At 34.6% G+C, this 19,362-nt stretch overlaps 1 protein-coding gene across 8 annotated transcripts in view; it reads right to left on the reverse strand.

Moving 5' to 3' along the window:
- The window catches only part of LOC145232571 (syntaxin-binding protein 5-like), a 46,003-nt gene that overhangs the window by 4,817 nt on the left and 21,824 nt on the right, over window positions 1-19,362 (reverse strand). For 7 of the 8 annotated variants that reach the window (XM_080097224.1, XM_080097221.1, XM_080097226.1 and 4 more), the window contains 17 exons: window positions 18,353-18,453; window positions 17,828-17,962; window positions 17,473-17,620; window positions 16,846-16,969; window positions 9,380-9,455; window positions 8,714-8,871; window positions 7,978-8,195; window positions 7,727-7,838; window positions 7,350-7,537; window positions 7,053-7,130; window positions 4,633-4,727; window positions 4,333-4,461; window positions 4,141-4,271; window positions 4,031-4,078; window positions 3,482-3,577; window positions 3,322-3,411; window positions 60-148 (listed from right to left, as the gene is read on the reverse strand). In XM_080097224.1, coding sequence (XP_079953350.1) covers window positions 60-148; window positions 3,322-3,411; window positions 3,482-3,577; window positions 4,031-4,078; window positions 4,141-4,271; window positions 4,333-4,461; window positions 4,633-4,727; window positions 7,053-7,130; window positions 7,350-7,537; window positions 7,727-7,838; window positions 7,978-8,195; window positions 8,714-8,871; window positions 9,380-9,455; window positions 16,846-16,969; window positions 17,473-17,620; window positions 17,828-17,962; window positions 18,353-18,453 — 2,016 coding nt within the window. The remainder of the gene's footprint in view (window positions 1-59; window positions 149-3,321; window positions 3,412-3,481; window positions 3,578-4,030; window positions 4,079-4,140; window positions 4,272-4,332; window positions 4,462-4,632; window positions 4,728-7,052; window positions 7,131-7,349; window positions 7,538-7,726; window positions 7,839-7,977; window positions 8,196-8,713; window positions 8,872-9,379; window positions 9,456-16,845; window positions 16,970-17,472; window positions 17,621-17,827; window positions 17,963-18,352; window positions 18,454-19,362) is intronic. The other variant, XM_080097223.1, reaches the window with a different exon arrangement.

A 19,362-nucleotide genomic window follows, 5' to 3' on the forward strand; every position in this document is an offset into this window, starting at 1 on the left:
AATAATGCTGTCAGAATATTCGAGATCATTTTAAGTTCAAGCATATAGTTCTCAATGACCTGGACATCAGCACATCGAGGCAAAACAATCCATGTAGAAGTTAGAAATCCACAATAAACAATTGCCTCATATAGCTGAAACCTCAAACCTATAAACAAAAAAAGGTTTGTTAAAGATGTAACAAAGTGCAGTCAGTTAGTTTCACTCTGTGTTTGACATTAAAGAGTTGTTTGAGGCTGGGAAAGCATTTTAAAAAGTTTAAGTCAGGTTTTACCGAGGATCAATGAAAAAATGTGAAAAATCGATTTAAAAGTAGAGATAAATGTTTACGTGCTTTTTGGGAAGGCAATTTCTAGTTGGAACTAGATTGAAATCAGCAACGCTCTAAGTCCATGTATATAGATAAAGATTAAAATTAATTGTGAAATGTGAATGCTAACTTAGTAAAACCATACAGCATTGCTGCACAAAACAACTGATTTTAAATCACCAAAAATATTGCCTAATAATAACTCTGTTTATGAGTGGGGCAAAGACCACCCGCTCTGCATTAAATTGCCACAATCTGAAGCAGTAAACCACTTCCTTGCGACTTCTGTTTGTCTAACTGTCCAGTGTACACATATGTTGTGCAGGGGACCTGTAATTAAGGTAAAGAAAAATTCCTCCAAGTAACCAACAAACTTCCTGCTCCATTTGTCCATAAACAAGTTAAATATGTCCCAGTTACTAGCTACACAAATGTTGTCAATTGTTTTTGAATATGTTCTCATTCTTCTTGCTGTTAACCCATTGGTATAAATATTATGTCACTATACCAGCAGTTTGGGACCGCTACAGGAGAAAATAGATTAAGTGAGAAGATAATGCTTTTACTTAAAGTGTTCCAAATGCATGTGGAATGTTTGTGCATAACCGCTGGATAATCAGGAACCTCTGGTTATTGAGACCAAAGGCAAATTACGGCCCTGATAACTGTTTTTTTTCTAGTTAAATTGTTAGGATACATCTACTTTTTACACAGTTCAAGGTTGATGTTGGCAGAAGTATTTGTAGTTATGGGTCCCCTTCCCTGAAGGGGACACATATTGTTTTTGTCCGTTTTTTTTTTTCTTTTTTCTGTCTAACGCTGGTTTGTGAGACGCATTTGGTCAAGAAAGAGTGCTTCAAATTTATTCAAATTTGGACATATGTTAGATATTAATCCAAACTTGGTCCACCTGAAGTTTGACCCCAAATTACCCAGCGGTTCACCCACAGGCCCCCGAAACGTAAAATTTTTAACGCTGGTTTGTAACGCTCGTTTAGTGAAGAAAGCGTGCTTCAAATTTATTGAAATTTGGACACATGTTAGATATTAATCCAAACTTGGTCCACCAGAAGTTTGACCCCAAATTACCCAGCGGTTCACCCACAGGCCCCCGAAACGTAAAATTTTTAACGCTAGTTTGTAACGCTCGTTTAGTAAAGAAAGAGTGCTTCAAATTTATTGAAATTTGGACATATGTTAGATATAAATCTGAACTTGGTCCACCTGAAGTTTGACCCCGAATGACCCAGCGACACACCCACAGGCCCCCGAAACGTAAATGTGTCTAACGCTCATTTGGTCAAGAAAGACACTGTAGGCAGAAGTCCCAAGAGAGTACGTTTACGAATAATAGGGAAGAGCGGGAGGGCTCAGCTTGACGTTGGACAGACGTTTTACGAGACGTCGTTTCGGTGATTAGAAATCAGCTGTTTTGCACAGCAATGCTATGTCGTTTTATTAAGTTATCACTCACATTTTCAGTTTTGGCAAAGGTTTCACACATATGACGCGATTTAAACCTAATAAGCGTGCTTCGGTTTCGTATATGTCAGGTGTGGCCAACACGTCGATCGCGATCGACTGGTCGATCGCCTGCTTTTGACTGGTCGATCGCCACTAAATTCTCCACAACTAATCAAACGCTTATTAATTGAAAAACAAATTAAATATTATAAAACAGCACTTCTGTCATTTTGAAACAACGCACACATGTGTAATAAGACAATACCTAAGTAATTGTCACTTTCTTTGTTGCGTAACAATTGTTATTTTGGCACCAAATTATGTCGTAACAACTACAATGTTTGTCGTCACAACTTGAGTGTTTGCTTTAACGAAGCTGTTGCTATTGATTGGGGAGATTTAAAAGTTCCCACTGACTACTTTGATAAAAATTGTGTGCATATGCGACGTTTTATTGTTGTAATAACTAGGTGATGCTTGCCAACAAAACTCATGACCATAAATATGTGGCAATTGTAAAGCAAATCGCATGAAAAAATTTGCGTTATTGCTTTGTGTTAGTGTCAGCCTAAATTACGACTGATCAGTCGATCGCGTACAATTAAGAAAATTTTCGTCGATCTTAACGACTGGCAAGTTGGCCACCCCTGGTATATGTCAAGCAAAACTTTGTTAAACAAACTAAATATGAAAAAATAAACTTGACTTTTTTGCAAGATAAAAGTTTTTTTTAAATGCTCAGTGTCAGGTTGGCCGCTGCATGACCACGGGTTACTTAAGGTCAATTAGTAGGTATTACTAACACAGTTCAGAACTTTCTTTCGCCATAACGTAGCGTTTTTTTTTTAATCAAATACTCAAGGCATGTATATATTAGGTCAAACGGTGTTGTTGAACACCAAGGACGGCGTGCTATTGAAAACGGTGTCAAAAGGTCAAACAGTCGTTTGGTGTGTACACCCTAAAGGTTACTACAGGTCAATGGTACTCGTTTGCGAAACAAAGTTAAATGAAAAACTCGTTTTGCGAAACAAAGTTATATATACACTTGCAGCAAATCGCTTTTTAATTGTCTGTAACACAACTGTTACAGCTTTCTAGAAAAAAATTGTGTTTAAAACCCGACCTTGGACGACAATATCTGGGTCAAAGCAAGAGATTAAATTGAAAGTATTTGTTTCGTTCTTTTTTATTGTTTTTGTAATTATACGACAATAATAGTGCAAAAAAATACAAACAAATTTTTTTTATTGTTGGGTTAATGCTTTCTAAAAATTTGTTCTTAAGAATTAAAAAATCACCGCAACATTTGTTTATCGTAAATCTGCAAAAACACGCATGTGGGGACCCATTAGTTTTTGTTTACAAAAACAACCATATGTGTAGATCAAATGATATGTATAGTAAATTGGTAAATATCGTATAGAATATATAAAATGGAAGTATATCAGAAAGCCACCATTCTAGTTATATATGACCCTAAAACAAAATTGTACTAAAGAGTTCCTAATAATGTAACTAAACAATGTTAGTGGGTAAATATTTACCATTGTTCAAATGAATGCTGTTGGTTTTTTTTTGGCTCTGTATTATATATTCCGACAACCATCCAGCATTCGTTCCAATCCACAGACACACTTTTGACAATAAACATTAATTAAAAAAAATGTTATAAAGCAGAAAAAAAACATAATTTAAATAACAAACCTGTTGCTGAAACTGGAGGAGAAAATGTTGCAAAAGTGACTCCCTCAAAATTGGTATTGAGATCACTTGTGTTTGTAACGTGACTACCGGAAGCACCTAAAATACACTACAAGTTAAAAATGTGCAAGGATTAGCAATTTAAATGTATGTCAACAATCATTATGTTTTACTGATTGGAAATGATCTTGTTCATCACTGCCTACTGCATCTCTGACATTTTTACATTGTTGTGCTGACCAATGCACAAGTTAAAACCTTTTTTACACACAATTGACTGAGACTAGCAAATAACAAGGCCAAAACAGAGAGCAATGTTACAATTTTTGATTTTTTTTTTCCAATCACAAAGTATTTTCCAATCACAAAATAGGAAGTGACCTGCTTCTCATTGTAAAGATAAATTGAAGAACTGCAGTTCTAGAGAATTCGTGCAAATAACGCTTGTCTTTTGAAACAAGCTCTTTTTTTATACTACTTACTCTACAAAATCATTCCACTGAGTTGTGTATTGCATCACAATATACACACAAGGACATTATTGGGGCCTACCTGAAATTTGGAAGATTTGGTCCTCTTTTGAAAAACTCGATGAAATTTCTAAAATGAAATTTCAATGACTTATCCATCAACTAACAAGTTCTAAACATTGTGCAACAAACCTGTTTGCATAGGGCTCGTTGGTTCCTTTACTTCTGAAACCGAACCAAAATCACTCAAGGAGATTTTTGCCAAACACACTTTTGTTAAGTAGTTTACAACAAAGATGCACGTTGACCTGGCAATCGAAAGGCTGCAGAAACATGTAAGTTTAGAACAACAGACACAAATCATAATTTTGCAACTATACGTACAGATCATTGGAAGCATGTATGGCAAATACAATTTGTTGACAATTTGCCGATTGCTCTTTCTGATGTTTAAAAAAGCACAACAGTTTTGCTTGAAATCCTGGGTTTTGCTGTGGCTGGGAGCTTTTTAACCTGAGAAATATTTTTTATGAGACACAAGCTTCTAACTTGCCCAAAACACTTTTCTTAAAACAAAAATTAGGTTCAAAATGTTTTTTTTTTAATTTTTTAACATAGGTCTTAGTTCTTACACTGAAATTTAGATTTCAGTGTTGCATGGCGAAGTTGTTCTTTTTTAATTACCGTTGAGGGAAAATATCCTCTATACTGTCAAAGGATTGAGGAAGTTCCTCAAACACACCATTCATTTCCTCAAGATCACTCTCCTGATGCTCATTCTGATAAAAAATATATAAATATGGCTTTTGTATGTAGTTCCCTTTGTATATATTTCATATCCAATTTACTATACACATCATTTAATCTACCACACGATTGTTCTTGCAACCAAAAACAAATGGGCCCCCCACACATATGTTTGTGCGGATTAGTTACTGAAAATAAATGTTCCAGTTATTTTTAGATTCTTAAGAACAAATAGTAGAAAGCAGTGTTTCATACCGGAACGGAACGAAACCAAATAACGTTATTCGTTCTGAGCAAATTATTTATTTCGTTATTTCATTCTGGACCGATATTTTCATTTTGCTCTGGTCTGAACGAAATAAATTTATAACAGTATTTTTCAATATTTCGGTCTTTACAAACGAACATTTCTTTTCAACTATTAGGCGAAAAAAGAAAAAAAATTGCAACACACAAGATATAGTCGGTAGTTGTTACGTCACACAACATTTGTCAATGATGGTCAAACGGATGTAAATTATAAGAGCCTCAATTTTTTATTATATCTTAACGGCGCGAAGTTTTCAGCAATTGTTTCGATAAGAAACACTGGTAGAAAGTATTAACCAAAACCTAAAACGAGTTTTGTCTGTATTCTTTTCGCAACATTTTTGTCACATAATTACAAAAGCAGTAAAAGAGAACGGAAAAAATACTTTCAATTTAATCTCTTGCTTTGACCTCGATATTGTCAGCCAAGACACTGTTAATTTAAAAGCTATTTGCTACCAAGGTATACATAACAAATTGTTTTTAACTTTGTTTCGCAATAGAATACCATTGACCTGTAATAACCTCTCATGGTGCCAATCCTGAACAACCATTTAATGGGCTTTTGGCTTGGTTTTCAATAGCAAGCAGTCCTTAGTGCTCAACAATACCATTTTGCATAATTTATACATGACTTAAGTATTGATTGTCGAATTTAATTGTCAAAAACTAAAGAAGCTAAGTTATGACGAAAACTTGTTCTTAACTGTGTTTGCAATATCTACAAGTTGACCTTCAGTGACCCGTCATCATGTGGCGGCCAAACTGACGAAGACCATTTAAAGACTGTTTATCGTGACTTTTGGAGAAAGCAAGTTTATTTTTCAACCTTTATGTTGATCAGCAACATTTTGCCTGACATTACAAAAACGAAGTATGTTTATCAAGTTCAAATCATGTCTATGGTGTAAAACCTTTGCCAAAACTTAAAATGTGCATGAAAACTTAATATAACAGCATAGAATTACTGTGCAAAAACAGATGATTTCTAATAACCGAAAAGACTGCCTTGAAAACATCTGTCCGTTCGTCAAGCAGAGACCACCCACTCTGCATTAAACTGCCTTAATTGTAAACCAGTGAGTTACTTCCTTGGGAATTATACCTGACTGCACATATTATGGGCTGTAAAGGTAACCATTTTGCCGATTATGCAAAAATGTTAAATACCAAATGATTAACCCTCTACAAACGTTTGATTAAAATTTCAGCACAATAGGGTTTGTATTTCTGACCTAAAGGACTAAGTAAAAGTTACAGAACATGTTACAATGTACCAGCCAACAAAAGGATAAAACTCCTAGATCATGCATTTTAGTCAGTACAGCCATTTTTGGGGCCTGTGTCTGAACCGTTGGGTCATTTGGGGTCAAACTTTGGGACGATTAACTTTGGATAAAGAACTAAGATATGTGTAAATTTGAATAAAATTAAAGCACTCTCTCTTTACCAAATGTGTAGAACAAACCAGCAAAAGACAGAAACGAGAAAAAAGTACAGACAAAAGCAATATGTGTACCAATAAGTAGAAAGTTTATACAAAACCGTGGAGGTCTGACTGCCACATACCGTATCTACTTTATTGTAAGCCTCATGTTGAGGGGTTACATACTATGGTTTTACCCCTTTTAGTTATTGTACAATTATTTGCCGAAAACTGTATCTGGCTGGACTTAGTTTGACATGCAATGTTTAAATGCAAGAAGTATTTTGTTGCAAAATGACTTTTTAAAGCAATTCGTTGACACTCAAATCATTGTTTAAAATTGAAGCTTGATAGTTTAACTGATTTCAGGATTAAATATGTACCAGAACTCAAAACAAATGTACTATTGTTAGAAAATATACAGCTACATAGATCTGCACTACGCCAATCCAAACTCCACTAGCCATTCCTCCCCCATTCCCCCTTACTTGCATATCTTTAATGTGCGTAAATTTAAAAAAAGGTTTGAAACTTTCTTGAAGTCACACAAAAAGCAAAAACAACAGCTGATTACACCTTGTAATGCTTATACAAGATAATCACCAAACACGGTTTATCATACCTGACTTGTATTGTTTCCCTTTGTTTTACCAATTAAATTCTCACATCCAATTTGTTCCATGTCGCACATGTTTAAACACTGGAACATATGGGTTTTGTGAAAAACAACTATAACTATATTTTATTTAGAAACAATTAGTGGCATAATAATCAACAAAATGAAAAAGATCAGTTTTAATGCTAAATGTACAAAACAATAATAAAATGTTTAAATATATTGTGCTATTGTGTGAAGTCACTTGCCAATAGTGCTTATTTTAATCAATTACATCAAAATAATTTATTTTTCAAAAACTACCTCAATTATATGGTCTGAATGATGCATACATAAGGAATAAACCATCACACTGGCACAATTAGATGCAATCAGTATTTGCTTTTCAACGTGTACATCGATGTTTTCAATTGCAAAACAATTTTCATGGTTTGCCAAACACTTTTCAAAAAGTTTCAGTGTCCGTAGTTTGTATATGCTAAACATGTACCCTTCACAAAAAGTTTATGTTTAAAAATAATTTCAAGCTCGTGAACAATATTGCTGTGTTTGCTTGAGTTAAAATTACAAATAAACTTTATATTAAGATCACCTTTTTAACAGCGATAGATTAAATAAAACATTTGGCATCAAACCAGAACAACAAACAAGCACATATTATAGATTTTTTTTGAAAATACCTAGCTTTGCTTCCCAAAAGCGTATTGAACCATCAACATGTCCAGTAACAATCACGTTTGACTCGGCTTTACTGTCTGTGTTGTTATCTTCTCCCCCATTTAAAGGCCACATCTAACAGTATAACAATACAACAGTGTTTTAAGTATGCTGTTTTTAAAACAACACACTTTGTTTTGCACATTTTAAACATCCTATTGGCAGATCTATACCCACAGGTAATATGAAAACAGTAAAATTTAAGTAAAGTAACCTTTGCTTTACTGTGGCTTCCTCTCAGAAGTGCAACCTCATTAAGTTTAGGCATCATTCTAGCCCCATCATCAAAATACATTTTTAAGCAAGTAACAGGTGAGTCGTGGATATCCATGCCATACGGTGTTTCTAGACATGGAAAACCCAGAGTCTTTAGATCTACCACAACCATTTCTTGCTCAAGAAGAATTGCTACAGCGAAGGGTTGTTGAAAATCTGTTCATTAAAACAGGAATTGAAAATGTTATTACCAGTGATTTTGTGATATGGTTAACTAGTAAAGCGACATTTCTATGTTTACATATTCTACATCTTATTTGGTCAATAACAAATATAAACTAATTTCCATACTCACCACAGATATACATTTATTTTTTAAATTTCTACCTTTGCACAGCTTTTGAGAACATTATTGACACACTTTAACGTTACATGCAAATTGGTAATGGTTTTATTAGTTTGTGGCCATGTTGGCAAAAAGCAAGAAACGCATAGCAGAGCAGAACAAAAAAAGAATATTAAAATTTGGGAACACAAATGGTTTTAAATATTCTTAGCCAAAAACTACAAGGCAATATCTGTGTATAAAACACAATGTGACATTTTTTATCACCGCTTAAATGCTGTTTCTGTAACTCTATGCCCGGTCAAACTCCTGCTTTGGCAGAAAAAGTACGAACATAATATGTACCATTCGGGGAAGGAAACACACTACATTTCAAAAAAACATTCACCACTTTTCCAAGGTGTCTGACACAAGCATTGGAAATCCATAACTGGAAAGTCCATTTCAAGAACAGTAACAGATTTTCCTTGCATAATTGTAATGCTTGGTACAAATGGTTGCTCTTGAACTTCCTTAAGTCCACCCGAAAATACGATTAAATGATTTCTGCAAACAACAGTATGAAAATGTTTATAACCAGACAAATTGCTCAAATTAAATTGTGTTTTTCTGTTCTGAACCGACACTTACGTTTTGAAATTACTCATGAACTCAATAAACCAGTTAGTAGTAGTGATGGGACGATACCAGGTTGTGAAGCGAGTATCGATACCGAGTATTTAAGTATAGTGTTGTACTTAGTTGTATATCACTGTCTAATTTATCTGCCATGGCTGGGGTACAGACATGCACACACACATGCAGAAAAATGTAATCTCCACACGAAAGCACACAAAAATATACGTAACCTTGCGGAACCTTTTCCCGATTTTGTGCTGTCTGAAGCAAATATTGGCCAAAAGTTGCCCGTATTCTTATGGTGTAAACCGGCCTTTGGTATCGAAAACTGAGATAAAATATTCTATATCGAGTATCGATACCACTGAAATCGTTCGATACCATCGATACCGAGTACTGGGTACTCGTCCCATCACTAGTTAGTAGACATACTTACTGTTCCTGATTTGAAGCCCACACGGCTTTATCAATTTTGTTCATTTTTTTACTTTCATCAAAAACTTCAGGATTTCCTAAAAATAGAAAACTAGATGAAAACATTGTTTTAAACGACCTTTTTTCAAAAAAAAAAATGCCAAATTGATGCCACGTGAATTATTTGACACAACATATAAAATTATTATAATACACAATACAAATAGTACACAAATATTGGACAGACTGCAAACTTTCATAGGCCTAAAGTCTATAAAGATATATATTTAACTAAAAAGTGGCTTTCTAATACACTTTCATAATATATATTCTACATCCTATTTACCAATTTACTATACACGTAATTTGATTTACACATATGATTGCTTTTGCAAGCAAAAGCGAATGGGTCCCCACATGCGTGTTGCGGATTTACAGTAAATAAATGTTTCGGTAATGCTTAGATTCTAAGGAAATCTATACTTTTTGCTATTTTTTGCCATTGCATATAAATCAACCACACTGTATCTCATCGCAGGTTACAAACGACAAACTTTTTTTTCCGTATGGGTGAAAACAAAGCGTGAAACAAAAAAAAAGTTGTCCGCAATTTTGCAAAAAAGAAAAAAAAGTGAGGCTATCGCTGTTTGTATTACCCGTGTGCATTGAGCTGTAAATCAGTGAATCTCTTCCCTGGGACCAGAGTGGGATAGCGTTAAACTCCATCAGAAGATTTAGTAAACGTTTTAACACATATTTGGGGGTGTAGGCCTACGGATAACCACTTGATAGATTTGGCTGATATTTTAAATAACAAACGTGTAACCCAATGTTAAACATTTCAGCACATTAGGACTTGTATTTCTGGCCTAAAACTAAAAGCGATTATTCAGGGGTTTTAGAGGTGAATCCAATAAAAAGTTAGAAAATTCTTTAGAATACCTTACACTGCACCAACCAACACAGCATGAAACTCCTAGATTACGTATTTTACTCAGTAAAGCTGATTCAAAAATTTTATGTTTTGGGTGGCTGTGGGTGAACCACTGGGTCATTCGGGGTCAAACTTCAGGAGGATTAAATTCCGATTAATAACCAACATCTATGTAAATTTGAATACATTTATAGCACTCTTTCTTCACCAAACCAGCCGTCGACAAATTACGTTTTGGGGGCCTGTGGGTGAACCGCTGGGTCAATCAGGTTCAAACTTCAGGAGGATTAAATTCTGATTAATAACTAACATCTATGTAAATTTGAATACATTTATAGCACTCTTTCTTGACCAAATCAGCGTTCGAAAAAATACGTTTTGGGGGCCTGTGGGTGAACCGCTGGGTCAATCGGGGTCAAACTTCCGATTAATAACTATCATCTGTCCAAATTTGAAGCACACTTTCGTGACCGACCAAACAAGAGTTACAAACCAGCGTTGAAAAAAACTAGAATAGTGGTTTTCCTATATATTGCCAGTTTATATATACAGTACTACATCATATTTAACGATGTATCACATATACCATTTACTATATTTATAATGGATATATATTTGGCATTGGGTCCTTATCTTTTTCCTGGCACTTTATAACATAATTGTTTCTGCAAGCATAATCTAATGGGTCCCCACACATATGCGATTTGGTAACAGTAAAAATAGGGCACAATCATTGTTAGATATTTACCAGTTTACTATAATCATCATTTGATCTACACATATGATTGTTTTTGCAAGCAAAAACGAATGGGTCCCCACACGTGCGTTTGTGCAGATTTATGGTAAACAAACATCCTGGTTATTTTTAGATTCCTAAGGAAAAACTTAACCAGCTTTAGCCTTAACCCAAATTTAAAAGTTTTGTCTGTATTCTTTTTGCATCATTATTGTCATATAATTACAAAAAACAGTAAATAAGAACAGGAAAAATACTTTCAATTTAATCTCATGCTTTGACCTTGATATTGTCGTTCAAGGTCAGTTTTTAAACACAAATTGCCAAAACTGAAAATGAGCTTGATAACTTAATAAAACGACATAGCATGACTGCGCAAAAACAGCTGATTTCTAATCACCAACACGACTGTCTCGTAAAACGTCCGTCCGGACGTCAAGCTGAGCACTCCCGCTGCATTCACCCGTCTTAATCGTAAACGAGTGTATTCTGAGCACTCCCGCTGTATTCACCCGCCTTAATCGTAAACAAGACCTTGAGATTTGAGACTTCTATCTGACTGACAATGTACACATGTTATGGACTGTAAAAGTAGCCTAACTATTTGGCCGATTAAGGCAAATTTTTAACTACTAAACGAATAACCTACTGCAAACAATTGTTTAACATTTCAGCACATTGGGGCTTGTATTTCTGGCCTAAAACTTATTATTTGGGGGTTTAAGGGGTTAACATGGGTGAATCCAATAAAAAGTTACAAAATTCTTTAGAATACCTTACATTGCACCAACCAACGAAGCATGAAACCCTCAGATTATGTACTTGGGTCAGTACAGCCGTTTTTAATTTTTTTCGTTTTGGGGGCCTGTGGGTGAACCGCTGGGTCGTTTGGGGTCAAACTTCAGGAGGATCAAATTCGGAACAATAACTAACATCTGTGCAAATTTGAATACATTTCTAGCACTCTTTTTGACCAAACGCATTTAACAAACCAGCGTAAGACAGAAACGAATATTTTGGGGGTTAAGGGGTGAAAATGGGTAAATCTTTTTTTAAGGTACAAAATTCTTTGAAATACCTTATATTGCACCAAACAACAAAGCATATAACACCAAAATGAAGTAATTTAGCAAGTATAGCCATTTTAAAAATTTCACGTTTTGGGGGGCTGTGGGTGAACCGAGGGATCAAACGGGGTCAAAATTCACATGCACATGGATCTTTAGACCAATATCTATAATGTGTGTAAATTTAAAAAAGTTTAAACCATTCTTTCTTGACCAAAACGTGGGAACAAACCCTCGTTAGAAAGAAAAAAAATATAGACAAAAACAAAATGTGTCCCCTTCAGGGAAGGGACCCATAATTACATTTTGGGGTCCTGTGAGTGAACCGCTGGGTCAAACTTTAGGACGATCAAATTCCGATTAATAACTAGAAAGGTGGCTTTCTAATATACTTCCATTTTATATATTCTATATCCTACATACCAATTTACTATACACATCATTTGATCTACACATATGATTGCTTTTGCAAGCAAAAACGAATGGGTCCTCACACGCGTGTTTGTGTGGATTTACAGTAAACAAATGTTCCGGTTATTTTTAGAGTCTTAATGAAAAACTTTCAAAAGCCATTAATCCAGCTTTGACCTTGATATTGTTGTTCAAGGTCAGTTTTTGAACACGATTATTAACTAACATCTCTGTAAATTTGAATATATTTAAAGCACTCTTTCTTGACCAAACATGACTCACAAACCAGCGTTAGAAAAAAAAAGAAAAACGGACAAAAACAATATAAATAAAGAAATATACATTTTCACCCAGGGTTGGGACTTCGATTATGTGTTGACAATTGTTGAGTTTATGTTATAATAGAACTTTTTGCCATTGAGTACATAATTTATGTTGCTTGTGTCCAAACTTTTTGCAACAATTGCTGAATCCAAACTTTCATTATGCGGACAAAATGCACAACATTTCACATTGTGAATCAAAGTAATGGCAGCAGGCCTGGAAAAATAACCCCGTTTACATGTGTCGTCTGCAAACGGATCGGATTAAGCCTCAAGCCGGCTTGAGATTTGATCCATGGCAGGGTCCTATTTACATGCGCATGGCGCAAGGCTCGATCCGCTTCGCCTTGTACGGTAAACTTACCCCAAAAATAGTAATTTATTTTGCTTTGTTGGTTAAAAAGGTGTTGTTTAAAGTAAATCGCAGCCATGTGGCAATTATGCACCTTTGTTTATAATAAGACAAGAAACGTTATTTACATCATTTTGTGAGAAAAAATTCAAGCTGTTAGTCTAAAGCAGTCTTTATGTAAAGTATTTGTCAACTAAAATGCCAACAACTGTTTCTTTTCCAAATTGTAGTTGAGGTTTCAGAAGTTGCTGGACTTTCCTGTAGTTATAAAGTTTAATTCTGAGTAGTTCACTGTGAATCTGTTTTCAGCAAGTTTGTTGGATATGAAGCATAATGGCATTAAACAAGGTTGGGAAAATAGCCATTACATTATGTTTGAGACTGATAACCAACTAAACATTTCTTGCAGAAGACATTGTAGGTGTCAATAAAGTTAGGTTTGTTGGTATTTCTGACTGCTTTTATAAATCACTACAAATATTACTTCAAAATTGTATCAAAACAAAACATGTATAAACCCAGGTCACAAAAAGGTAAAGCAAAGTTGCAACAACACTCTATAAAATACTATTTATTCAGGTGCATTTTTGGTTTCATTCATTCAGCAAGTATTTTTGGTTGCAAATCTTTTGACACTATCAAGAGAATGATGGTAATGCTATGTCATAATGTACAACAGACCTTACAGAAGTACATAATTTTTTAAAAATCTCAATATCCTTGCTTCTATGTTTGATGAAGTTTGTCATACATTTTACTCTTTACACATTTGACAAAGACATATACATCTGAACCTACACCAATGAGTACTGGTCAAAAGGCGGAAGGACACAACAACATGAATACATTTACAGCACCATGGTGCCTAATTAAAATACAGGCACCACATCCGTCATCATTTTATCATTGTTTTGTGTGTTTGGTGTTCTATTGTGTGAATACTGATATGATATTTTTCATTTAGTTGCTGTATCTTTCCATATTTGTCTTTTTATGGACTCCACCATTGCCTTTCTGCTTGTGTCTTGTTCACTTTCGTTCCCAAATAAATCCGAAAATGTATCATGTTCTTGTGTTAATGTTTGTCCTACAAAAAAATAGCATGTGATTGTGAACACAGTACATAGCAATGGGTGGTGCCTTAGTATCATTACAAACTAGAAGGGTGGCTTAGCACATTTTGCCATTGCACATACACTATACCATATTTGAAACGTTAACATATTCCCTACACATATTTTATATTGGGTCCCATATTAGCCACCTTCTTTTATAACCTTGGTTGTTTCTGCAGGCAGAAACTTATGGGTCCCCACACATGCAAAATTAAAAATAATGCATTTCCAGAGATAACCATCACTAAGTTTGGTGTTGTAAGGATCAGTAATTAACTTAAATATTCATGCTATTATAAGTACAAACTATAAAATTCCATTAAAAAATTCAGACATTGTTTAAATTTTGTCCTTATTTAATGTTCTATTTTAAAGAAAAGGGGGTAAATAATTCTTTAAAATAGAACAATTGAGACCTATAAATGGCAGATTTGGCAAGTTGTCCAAATTTAATTTTTGAAAATTGTTTTAAAGGGGCCAGTGGGGTAAATCATGGTGCTACAGGGTTAAACAGAAAAAATGGCGACCTAAAATAGTGTGCATTATATATATACTGTTTAAATTTCATTCAGTTTTGACTTTGTCAAAAAAATGCACTTATTTTAAGGGGCTGCTATAATAAATGTGGGGGCGGGTTTAACACAACACTTGACATCTACAAATGGCATACTTACAAGCTATCCGAATTTCAGCCAATTTCAACAATGTTTAAAAAATTCACCCATGTTAAGGGGCTAGAGGGGTAAATATTGGGGCTACAGAGTTAAACACAACAAATAGCACCTATAAATGACAAATTATACAAGCAGTCGAAATTTCAGTCAATTCCCACAGTGTCAAAAAATTCATCCACTTTAGGGGGCTAGTGGGGTAACTGATGGGGTTTTACACCCAAATGTATAAAATATAGAACCACAAAGAACCAATGAACAGTCCTGTAAAATTTTGTCCAAATCAGCCAATGTCTAAAATGTTAACCACTAGAGGTGTTTTGAGCAACGGCCCTATAATGCCTCTGACGTCATGAGGCTGTTTACACCCCTCTCACCGTCAACTGCAAAAACATCCACCAAATAACCTACAAACATTACTAACATATGTCTGGTTGCATTATAACACCACACAAATCTGACGTTTGTGGTGCGCACTAACAACATTTTACATTTTGGGAGCTAGCGGGGTAAATACTGGGGTTGTCATGACAAACGAGCACATGGCACATCTACATAACTATATCTACCATCTGTGAAAGTTTCATACATTCTATCAAACATTTCATGGCAAAAGAGGGTGGACAAACTGCAGGAAAGAAAAAAAAAAACGAAAAACTGGAGTAAAACCAAGATGTGTCCCCTTCAGGGAAGGGGACCCATAAATAGCCACATTTTATTATGGAGGTGTTAGTCCCACAAAATAAAACTTAACATGCGATTGTTAATACATTTAACAGTATATAGCATTGGGTGGTGCCTTAGTATCATTACAAAACAGCCAAGTGTTATTATGTAGGTTTAAGTCCTACAAAATAAAACATAACATGTGAATGTGAAAAGCAGTTAAAACCAACAGTACATGCTATTGGGTGCTGCCTTAGTATCATTACAAAATAGCCACACAATTTTGTCACACTGTATAGATTTTGTTACAGTTATGGCAGAATGGCTTTACATTTATAAATCACATTTACATATGCTTTGTGGTGTTGTGTGGTGAAATAATTATGACATGCAACTACTGTTCATACTCACTTGCATTGCAAATCAATCTGAATATAGTTTCTTAATTTCATCAAATAATGTCCACTTATTTGAATGCTGTTGTTGCATTTCTGCAAAACTGGGTTTAAATAATTTTACACTTAACAGAAACATGTTTCCTGTATAGCAAAATCAGCATTGAGGTAAAACATTTAGTAAACCAACTATTTTTTCCAAAATATTTTTTGTAACTATTTTTTTTCAAAGATGCATGTTTTGGAACAAGAGTACATTTACATGTCGTACTACCATTTGTTAGGCATTTATATGTTATGTATATAATACTGACCAGAGAATTTGCAGAGGGGTTTCTACATCGATTGTCACTACCATACATTAAGTACATAAACTGAAGCTGAACAGATAGGCAAAGTAACATTTTTTCTAGTTGGTCAACCTGCCAGCAATGGGCCTGACAACAAGCCAACTATACTTTCCCGTTGCACATTTCGCCTGATTGGCAATTTACACCCTAAGTCTATTTCTACAAAATATTTTCCGATGCAAAGCAAATAAACTGGCAAATAACCTATTTTTACCCTCTAACTAACCCGACAACACAGCGAACGAGCCTTTACAAGAAGGGATTAAGCACGAAACGGATTAAAACCATCTAGTCGGGGCGGATTGAATCCGTTTCAGCGGCAAAAACGAGAGAAGTGGATTGACGAAACAGATTCGAATCCGTTTCAAGCGTCCATGTAAACAGGGTTATTGACATACGAACCTAACTTTTGTGTGAAATCTCTTTGAAATGTTACTCGTAATATGAAAAGTAACTCCACAACTTTACCATGAGGAAGTAAGACTTGACGAGGCTTAGTGGTTTGTCTCAAATTCCAAATGCAAATTGTTCCATTGATGTGAGATGAAAGAAATTCTTTACCATCACTGTGCCAAGATATGCTGGTAACTCCCTTTACGAGCATACAAGATACAGGTTGCTTGATACATTATATTTTCTATTCAACAATTTACCACAAACAGCATTTCTTAAGAATGTCTAAAAATGGACGTCTCCAATTATGTATAAATGTAAAATGGTAATAATATTACTAAGGCATGATTATTTTTAGATTTCAAAGGACAAATTAGTCAAAAGCAAATTAGTCAATTGGTAACATGACGACGTGTGGCATAATTTTGTCTTTCAGGACCTTGCACAACTTAACAAGTGGATCACCGATTTAGAAAGGCATTTATTCCTTTAGAAGTTGGGCGTCACAGCAACTTTGTTTTAGCTGGGTAAGTGAAAATGAGCACTTATGATAAAGCAGTGTACTGTTTACATATTGCATAATCTGGTTAAAATCATCAAATGTCTTGTCAAATCGATGATCTAGTTAACCAGATTCGCCCGTATTTGTTAAAACGGAACTCAACACCACCTGCTAAAAATAAAAACATTTAATTTACATACATAATCTGCGTTGTATCTTCTTTCTGTAACAGAGTTTTTTATATCCCACACAACAAGAAGACCAGTAGAGTATGCCACTGCCATTTTACTTTCATCAACTGGATTTTCAGCAATAGATACGACATATCCTGGATGGCTACGTTGACATCTACACAGAATGCAGCTCATTTTTACAGACAGTATAAAGTTAACCCAATAGTTTTAAAGTACATGCATAGTTTAAATGTTTCTTTAAGGCATGAAAACATGACATGCCAATTACAGCAACACATTTGTATTAAAATCGCATTTGCACATTTTCGTTTGATGAAGAAGGAAAACTGACAATGCTACATAAAAAAACACAGAAACCTACAAGTCAATAGCTTTGTTCCAGCTTAGGCAATAGCGGGACAGAGCAAAGTTTTCAACTTCACACATATATATGTTTCCTTTTTCTGTTCCAACATAAATCCATTTGCTTTGGTAAGGTATATAACAGTGGGTCAATCTATACATAGTAATAGGAAATTAAAGACAAAAGTCGTTGAAAGGTTGCAATGTGTTTTTACTTGTAGTATGTATCAAGATAAAACATTCCCTAGGTGTCTAGTCAAAAACTTTTCATGTCATACTGTTTATGACATTACAAGCAATTGTTCGTTGGAAGTATTTGATCGTTGTTGACAAGACAATGTTGTACAATTAGTCACCCAACAATACAGCACAATATCTGTATTCTTCTAACCAACTTTGGCACATTTGTGAGCGTGCATTACTTAACAGGTGGATCATTGTTTTTAGTCCTTTAGTATAAGGCTAATAAAGTTTATTAGATTTTAATTGTGTGAAAGTCACGTTTATGTTGTAGTTGCATGCACTTTACTCAGGCGACACTTACCTTTCTTTATTGAACTTTAGCGAGTGCAAAATAGCAGGTTGTTTTTGTCTCAAATTCCATAAGTGAATTGAATCATCAGCACATACTGATAACAAAGCTCCCTGTGAAACAGTACATTAGTTTGTAGTTTTGATCTAATGTGATGTTTTCTGCACTTATGATTGTTATTATAATGCTTTCATTTTTTTCCATTTTTTCTGTTATTTCAAACTTAATCGGTCTACTAAAACAGGTGTGACCATCATCTCAACTGGTCAATAATGTAGTTTTACAGCTTATAAATAATCACATAGCAATTATAAAAAAAGTATAACTGGATAGTTTTAAACAACAGAGCTAACAACCACTAAAGGTTAAATATTTGTGTCATAACAATCATAATTAAAGTCTTTTTGTTAGAAGTAAGTTTTGTAACTTGCCTTTTACATTCCAAATGAATTGGTAGGGGGGAAATCTGGCAGGCTAAAATAATATTTTTTAAGGTTGTTGACACTAAATACTTCAATGATATGTAAGGTACATTCATTTTTGTGTTGAGTTGATTTATTCATGTGAATTTACCTTCTCTTTTCTAAATGTTATTGAAAGTTATCATGGGCAGGTAGTTGCAATGACAGTTGCACGGAAAAAATGAGTGCTCAAGCACATTTCGATACTTAAATATTTATAAGGTTTCTATGTGGCTATCTAATGGTTCAAATTTCAGGGTTATGTAGGTTAAAGAAAGAAATGTTGCTTTGACTGTGGCACTTTTGAGACAAATAAAATTGGAGACAACAAAAAACTCCTGGTGAAACTTCCCAGGTTATGGACCTTTTATTTTGCTAAAATGATTCTGATGCCTTCTGTTTGTCAAAACTCATGTTCAAAAAGAAAACATGGCTTGTGGTCGCCTAATAAACTCATCATCTCATCCATTAAGAGCTGAGGATTTTCAATCTTTCAAATCAGGCAAATTTAGGAGACAAGAAACTCTTTCTTTTTTGAAAAGTGAATGTGTTAGAAACAAT

Source organism: Phallusia mammillata, chromosome 6 (genome assembly GCF_965637545.1).
Source record: "Phallusia mammillata chromosome 6, kaPhaMamm4.hap1.1, whole genome shotgun sequence".
In the NCBI taxonomy this organism is placed as follows: Eukaryota; Metazoa; Chordata; class Ascidiacea; order Phlebobranchia; family Ascidiidae; genus Phallusia; species Phallusia mammillata.